The sequence below is a fragment of the Benincasa hispida genome, chromosome 8, assembly GCF_027475165.1.
Source record: "Benincasa hispida cultivar pf3 chromosome 8, pf3_genome.v1.1, whole genome shotgun sequence".
In the NCBI taxonomy this organism is placed as follows: Eukaryota; Viridiplantae; Streptophyta; class Magnoliopsida; order Cucurbitales; family Cucurbitaceae; genus Benincasa; species Benincasa hispida.
The window spans coordinates 8,831,667-8,840,466 of NC_143485.1; the positions used below are offsets into that span (position 1 = coordinate 8,831,667).

Genomic DNA, 8,800 nt, shown 5'->3' on the forward strand with positions numbered 1-8,800 from the left:
TTTTGCATCGAATTTCTGACAAGCACTTTGCCAATATATGATGCCTAAGACAAAGTTAGTGATTTGTTCTTTCGATCCCTTATAATTTGGATCTCTAGAACAAATTGTGCTTCAACCAAATCTTTCATTTGGAATTGAGTAGCTAGCAATTGTTTAATAGTAGTCAGGTAACCTACCTCATTCCCAATGAGTAGGATGTCATCCACATACAACACAATAAAAGTTACTGAACTGTTGATGATCTTCTTATAAACACAAGGCTCATCAATATTTTGATCAAAGCCATAAGATTTGACTACAACATCAAACCTTATATTCTAAGATAGAAATGCTTGTTTCAATTCATAAATGGACCGATTAAGCTTGCAAATTTTTTTCTCTTGACCTTGTTTAATAAATCCCTTTGGTTGGGTCATGTATATGGTTTCGTCGAGATTACCATTCAAAAAGGCAGTCTTGACATCCATTTGTCATATCTCATAGTCATAATATGTGACAATAGATAAGAGAATCCAGATAGACTAAATCATAGCAACAAGTGAGAAAGTTTCTTCATAATCCACTCCCTCAACCTGAGTATAACCCTTTGTTACTAGTCTAGCCTTAAAGGTTTGCACCTTTCCATCTACACCTAGTTTTCTATTGTAGATCCATTTGTAACCTATGGGTTTAACTCCATTAGGTTGATTTACAAGTTTCCATATATAATTGGAGTGCATAGACTCCATATCTTGTTCCTTGGCTTTGATCCATTCATTTTTGTCAACATCAACCACTGCCTTCTTGAAAGATGATGGATCTTCAACCTTCTCATCTAATATGACAGTTTTAGTTTCTGTTAAACCCAAATAGCGAGTAGGTTGGGTTACAATCCTTCCACTACATCGAGGCTCTCTCAACACTTGAGAATGATATGTTTGACTAGATGAAACTGTTGAGGATGATGCCCTAAAGTCTTGTGTTATGTAGTTTGTAAACAGTTTGTACGAATGCTTGTGATATAGAATATATGATATTTACTTCACTTCTTGACTTTGCAAATTGGATGTTTTACTTGCTTTACCACAAACCAATAAACTAAAATCTCTGGTTGTCATTATGTAACTTAAGCATGTATGTGATGACATACAAGTGGATCATATCTTAAGTGATAACCAAAATGGTCTGTCGTATATGGATATAGGTGGGAAACCTTATCCTTGTAACATTACGGATGCGGCCCACTTTATGGAATGGTTACAAGTGTTGTGACTTGCCACAGATGGTCTGATCGTGATCATTTATATGGGGACATGCGAGCGGGGGCGTCCTATACAAAGAGTTTGTATAAGGCCTGACCACGAAGTGTTAACGTCTCGTTATATAACGTCGTTCATGACAAAGACTTCACTTCACTAGGATGACCATAGACAACATGACCTCAATCCTAAGTGAGTTGAGAACTCCTGCCATTGAGAACGGTCCTTTGATTTGCATGGGTGCGAGTGGCCAGTACGTCGACTTAAACATACCACTTTGGAGATTCGTCTGATTTGGGAGCTGGGAACTCAGGTACACAAGATGGAATTCACTCTTTTCCCAAAGTAGAGGTAAGTAGATAAATTGCTCCCTTAAGGGTTGATCCCGGGGCTTGAACGATGTGGCGCGACACACCTTCTCATGGCTCGAGAGGGGTTCACACATAATAAGACTATGTTGTATTGTTCATTAGAGGGATCAGTGGTACTTAAGGAGAAAGATGTAACTATAGGGGTAAAACAGTAAATTTTCCCAGTTGTACTTACGAGCATATGTGAAGGGTTATCGTACTCATGATTGGTTATATCCGATGGACACAGAAATATATATGTGGTAAGAAGAGTTCAGTTGTTGGTCTTTAGTGGAATGCCTGACAGTTAATGGATGGTGGATCTCGTGGGTAAAGAGTTTAATCAACTATTCACGTACCGTTGGAGCTTCGAACCATAGGTCCATAAGGTCCCCTTGGTAGCTCAATGGATTCAAGTTGAGAATCAGTTTTTGGGTCAGTTTAAAATGTTCAAATTGACAAGAGGGAGTTTGATTATATATGAGATGATTAATCTGGTTAATTATATATGATATGATTGACTTTATGTATAAGATGTTGGATTTTATGTCCTAAAACTCGTAGTTTGTAAATTGATAAACATATTATGTTTTGTTTTTCGATAAAATTGTTATTGAAATTCTAATCTTTAATCCAATAAACTAAGGTCCTGAGGCTATTTAATATAGACTTGAACTTTATGTGATGACATAAAACATGGATCAAGTTTGAGTATATAGCCTAAAATGGTCTATAGTATAGGGATAAGGATGGGCGCCTTGTTCTGGGGACACTATGGATGCGACCCATTTTGTAGTTAGTACAAACGATGTGATCCTGAATCGTTCAAATAGAGATGTGTGAGTGGGGACATCCTATGCAATGAATTTGTATAAGACTGACCACGACTTAGTCACTTTTATTTTATAACACCGTTTACTGTTTAAAACTAACTAATTCAAATTTGATGACCTAGGTAACTCGATCTCAATCCTGAGCTAATTATGAACTCTTGTTTATTCGGGATTACCTTAGATCTGCATGGGTGAGAGCAACTCAACAGCGCTGGCTCAATAAGCCTCCTATTTCAGGGGTAAGACTGGGTAAATAGTTAGGGACATAGGGTGTAAGATGGACTTCACTCCTACCCATCTCAAGGGTAGTAGATAGGTTGTTCCCTTAAGTGCTGACTTCATAATAAGAACAAGGGGCCCCACCCTCTCATTAGGCTGAGAGGAACTAGATTTGTTGGTTGGACCACAAATCAATTGTTCTTTAGAGGTTCGGTGGTATTGAAGGAACAAGAAGTGTTCTCGAGGATAAAATGGTATTTTGACCCAGCCAAGACCACTAACAACCTGTGAAAGATTGACTTACTGGTTATGGTTATATCAGATGGACAAAAATATATCTACAGTGAGGGGAGTGCAACTCCGGGACTTTAGTGGAATGACCCATTAGTTAACAAATGTTGATTAATTGGGTTAAAGAGTTTTACCAGTTAATCTCGGATTATTGGAGCCCATGATCTGTAGGTCCATTAGTTCCCCCTGCTAGCTCATATAGATTAAACTTAGAACAGTATGTTGGATTAATTCGAATTATTCGAATTAGGAAAAAGGATTAAAACCGACAAGTATATGCGATATCGCTATCGATTTTTTGTATGGCGCTCTATATTCAAATGTGATTTGAATTTCGAAAATATGAATGCGGATTCATGTTTGGGAGGTCAAAATTAGTCAAGAGGGTCAAAACTGTAAAAAGTCAAAGGGTTGACTTTTTCGCTAAAAGTCAAAGTTTGACTTTGACCAAATAGAAAAGGACCATTTTGCCCTTGACTAAGAGTTGGTGGAATTATCTAACATTTTTGTTGGATAATCCCACTAACTTAAGTGGACTATGTAAACATTATAGAATGACACATAACCCACCTTGGTTTAGTGCTTTGTGAGGTGTTGAATTTGTAGGATTGTATCAATTGCAGCGAAAGCACAAGGATCATCTAAGCATTCAAATTCACTAATTTTGGCATAATATAAAGCATGCTTCTGTAGAAAAATGGGTTTCAAGACATACCTCTTGTAGAACTTCTTCAAGGCTTCTTCTTCAGCTGCAATCTTCTCCATATCTTATTGTAGACCACCTCAAGATCTTCCCCACTATTCTCTTGGTGCTCTAGATTGAGTTGTAGGACTCAAAACAAGCTTGAATCAAGGGATGAAGGAGAAGAGCTCACTGCAGCAATCTATGTTGAAGAATCATTCTTCAAACCGAATTTCCTCTCAAAATTCTATAGATTGCATGCTCGATTTTCACTCCAATCTTCTCATTATATTGTAGATCAACATGCAAAGAGAAGAGTTGCATGAGTTGCAGCTCATGCTTGGAGAAGACAAGGCAAATGGTTGCTATATGTGTGAGTTAGTTATGTGATGGATAATTGAAAACCCATTTTTCTATTTGTGTTTTAGTTTTCTTTTCCTTTTTCAATTTTATCCAAAAATCAAATTTTGATTTAAAAAATCTATTTGATTTTAACAATGAAAAATTAATTAATTTCATAAATTAATTATTAAATAAAACTTAATTAATTTAATATCAAATATTAAATTAATTTTAACACATATCCATCTTTATATATTTAAATCATATTTAAATATATAAATTCTCCTATTTCGTTTAATTCTAAAACTAAATATAATTATATCTCATATAATTACTAATTCCCTTAATACTAATTTTAACGTTTCAAATTAACTTATCACGCTATTCTAGAGCTAGTCTGTTACGAGCTAGTAGGGGGACCTCGCAGACCTACAGATCATGGGCTCCAACGATCTGAGATTAATTGGCTAAACTCATTAGACCAGATTAATCTCCATTCGTTAACTAATGGGTCATTTCACTAAAGCTCATAGTTGCACTCCCCTCACTATTGATATATTATGTCCACATGATTTAACCATAATCAGCAAGTCGACCTTTCATAGGTTGTTCGTAATAACGGCTGGGTCAAATATCTATTTTACCCCCAAGATTACGTCTTATTCCTAAAGTCCCTACTGATCCTCTAATGAACAACTGGTTTGTGATCCAATCACCAAACCAAACTCTCTCAGCCCAGTGAGAGGGTGGGGCCCCTTGTTCAAGACCTAGATTCAGTACTTAAGAGAACAACCTTTCTTCTATCCTTAAATCGGGTAGGCGTGAACTCTGTCTTGCACCCTATGTCCCCATCTATCTATCCGGTCTTACCCTTGAAATGTGAGTCTTATTGAGCCGGCGTTGTTGAGCCAACCCTCAACTATGAAAATCTAAGGGCAATCCCGAATAAACAGGAGTTCATAGTTAGCTCAGGATTAAGGTCGAGTTACCTAGGTCATCTAACTGAAATAGTCAGTCTTAAACAGTAAACATCATTATAAAGTAAGAGTGACTTATTTCTTGGTCTCGATCTTATGTAAACTCATTGCATAGGACGCCCCCACTCTCATGTCATAACATGTACGAATTAGGATCACATCGTATGTAGCACTTTACAACTCTTTGTAACAACTACAGAGTAGGCCGCATCCAATGGTGTTACCAGAATAAAGTACCCAGCCTCATTCATGTACATAGATCATTTTAACTATTTACTCGAACCCGATCCACTCTTATGTCTCCACATAAAGTTCAAGTACTCATACAATAGTCATGGGTCTTAGTATATTGGATTTAGACTTTCATACAATTTATGAAATCAATAACAAGTATATTGATAATAGAAAATGTTTATCATTTTACAAACTGCGAGTTTTAGGACATAAAACCCAACAGAATTTTGGTGAGTTTTTACATGCATTAGATGCATGTAATTGTTTAATAAAAAGAGGTTTTTGAAATATTTTTCTCTACTTCGGGGAAAAATTTTCTATTTTTGGTTTCCAAAAATTCTCACAAAAAATTCTCTTATCTTTCTTACATTAACCTTGAACCACCATTTCTTCCCCTTTTCATTCCTTCATTCACCGGGTCCCACAACCTGGTTCTGAGTCCAGAGAATAGCGGGTAAACTCTAGTGGTGGTCTGGAAGAGTTTGGGTTGAGATTCAGTGAGGAAAAACTTTTTTCGGGAGCTACAAAGATTGTACTCTACTTCTTTTTAATTTACTATTTTCCTATTTTTTTTGCATGTTTTTTCCTTTTAATTAAAAGCAATTAGAGTGTAATTAGATCCTTATTCTGCTACGTATGTCTCGTGTTCCATCATGTGGTATCAGAGCATGCTTTAATTACGCTCAATTGCTTTTGGTGGGTATTTTTTTTCCTTTCTTTCAAGTGTTGAATGAAATGTGGACTAGAGTGAATTTTTTACGATTTTGGCATTTTTTTCCTTTAAATTTCTTGTGGAAATTTGTAATTGCTCACATGTTTATTAGCATTAATGTGTGAAAAAGGGTATGTAATTTTGTTAGAGTCATTAGAGTTGAAAATAGGTTGTCATTAGAGTTGAAAATAGGGTATGTAAAAAATGGAAGGAATTTTGATTCCAGACCCGTTTCGGCCACCAGACCCGATGATCCGAACCGCCAGTCCGAGTTTCGACCCGGTTCGAAGCAGCTTCGTGTGCCGTGCGCCCGCGCTTTTTTTTCGACTCGAACCGCCCCACGCTTTCGTTGACCGTGCCAACGCGCGTTGACCAGTCGGTTCAGACGGTCTGGACCGGTTCGTTTGACCTGGTTGAGCCAGTTTGACCAGTTCAACTTGGTTTTTGGTAATTTTTTTCCGGTTCAAGTGGTTTCTGAGCGGTTCCAGATAGTTCAAAGTGTTTGAAATTGGTTTCGGGAAGCTGGTTACCGATTTCTGTAATTTGTTTGTTTTTAATGCCAAAATCAGTCCACTTTAGTGTTGTTTACCTATTATGCATGTGATGTATAATGTTGTTTGATTATGTGTACATATAGTATGCTATATAGTTTTAAAACCCTACCATAGGAAAAGCATGTGACATGCATTTGGTATATGTTATATGTGTTATAAATTATATACAATGCATGCTTAGTTTTAATATAAGTGTTATATTAAAGCATGCTTGTTTGAAGGAAGCATGTTATAGATGAATGCTCTAGGGTTATAATTGTTATAAAATAACCTAGACTTCTAAAATCTATAATATAGATAAGATGCATGCTCACTTAGGGTTAACCATCGAGCAATCCCAATTTTCATAGAAAATAGGTCGATATCTTGTAAAACCAAAGTTATAAGAAAACTCACCTGACAAGATCTTGGCAAAAAGTCCGATAAGATGACTAAGGTTGAAGGTTTTTAAGTTGATGGTTCACGGAACACCTACTACCTAGAGATCGAGCCGACATCTGAGTTAGGTTAGACCGGTTTTATGAGCATGCGTGAGCGGTGTGAGGTAATAAAATTTGTTTATCACCTAGACATCGTAGGTTAAGAATCCAGTATAAAAGTTATACTCGGATGAATCACCTAGACTTAGGATATGTTTAAGTTAGCCGAAATCTATCGCTAAGTATTTTATACCCTAACTGTCTAGAACACTTCAGCTGGAGAGAAGTAATGTACTTTTAGCTCTAGCATCCCTAAAAGTTCACACCATGAGATTCATGTTTGGCTTTGGGCCGCCCTGGGAGCGGACTCCATTCGGAGAGTGTTTGCATGAGTCAATACCAAGATGAATAGGGAAAGTTGTTCATAGTAAGTGGGAGAAGGAAGTGTGTCAACACATCCTACAGTCTCTTCCATTAGGTCGCACCGTGAGATTCTTATAATGCGCCTGCATGTCTGCCCTGGAGCGACCTTACCAATCGGAGGGCTGTATTATAGGATTCGAAACTCCGCGAACTCTAGAAATTGATAGGGTCTCTCAAGTCCGTTTTCATTCTTGTCTTTCTAACTTTGGGAGCATAATGATTCCATCTTTGAGGTCTGAAAATGGAGGGTCACACTTACGAGAATTACTAAGTATTAGTAAATTCTTGACCAAAGTAGCGATAACTAAGTTACTCAAGGAATAAGAGTTATTCTGGTGATAGTATCTAGTCAAGAAAGTCTTGGTTCAATGGAGGAATAGTCGATCACCCCTCGGTGAAGGTTATTTTAAACCGTTGAAATATCGTTGCAAATATAATAATGATGGGTACATTATTTTTTTGCTAAACTTGATTGGATTTTAAAGATTAGTGTTTTTACTAAAAAGGATATGTTTTTCTTTTCAGCACGACTAGCTCTTTAGTTCAACTATTAGCTTCTGAAAAACTTAACGGTGACAACTACTCAACATGGAAAAACAATCTAAATACAATACTAGTAATAGATGACCTGATATTTGTCTTAACTGAGGAATGTCCTCAGGCCCCTACCTCGAATGCTAGCTGAACTAGTTGGGATGCTTATGATCGACGGGTTATGGCTAATGATAAAGCCCGTGTCTATATTCTTGCCAGCATGACTGATGTATTGGCAAAGAAATACGAATCCTTGGGCATAGCTAAGGCTATCATGGATTCATTAAAAGAGATGTTCGGGCAACCTTCCTCAATCCTAAGACACGAGGCAATTAAGTACATTTACAATAAGCATATGAAGGAAGGGACCTTTGTTAGAGAACATGTCCTGGACATGATGGTCCATTTCAATATTGTTGAAGTAAATGGTGATGCCAACGACGAGGAAAATCAGGTTAGCTTTATGATGGAGTCTCTTCCGAAGAGCTTCATACCTTTTCAAATGAATGTTTCTCTGAATAAGATAGAGTTTAATCTGACAACCCTTCTTAACGAGCTCTAGCGTTTTCAAACTCTTACAAAGTCTAAGGGGAAAGAAGTGGAGGCAAATGTTGTCACCACAAAGAAAGTTTTAAAAGGATCATCCTCTAAAACTAAAGCTGTACCTTCAAAGAACAAAAATGTTCAAATGAAAAAGAAGGGTAAAGGGAAGACTCCCATGACAAACAAGGAAAAGAAAGTTGCAGAAAAAGGAAAATGTTTCCACTGCAACCAAAACGGGCACTGGAAGAGGAACTGCCCGAAATACCTTGTTGAGAAAAAAGCAGAAAAAGAAGCACAAGATAAATATGATTTACTAGTTGTTGAAACATGTTTAGTGGAGTATGATACATCAACCTGGATATTGGATTCAGAAGCCATTAATCATATTTGTTTCTCTTTTCAGGAAACTAGTTCCTAGAAAAAGCTTGAAGAATGCGAGATCACCAGGT

The 8,800-nt window shown here is 36.9% G+C and overlaps 1 protein-coding gene across 1 annotated transcript; it reads left to right on the plus strand.

The window, feature by feature from the left end:
* Positions 1-7,989: 7,989 nt before the first annotated feature.
* On the plus strand, positions 7,990-8,370 carry LOC150034339 (uncharacterized). Its single transcript, XM_090316677.1, has one exon. It carries the CDS (start codon positions 7,990-7,992, stop codon positions 8,368-8,370), a length of 381 nt encoding a protein of 126 aa, XP_090172803.1.
* The last annotated feature ends 430 nt before the right edge of the window (positions 8,371-8,800 follow it).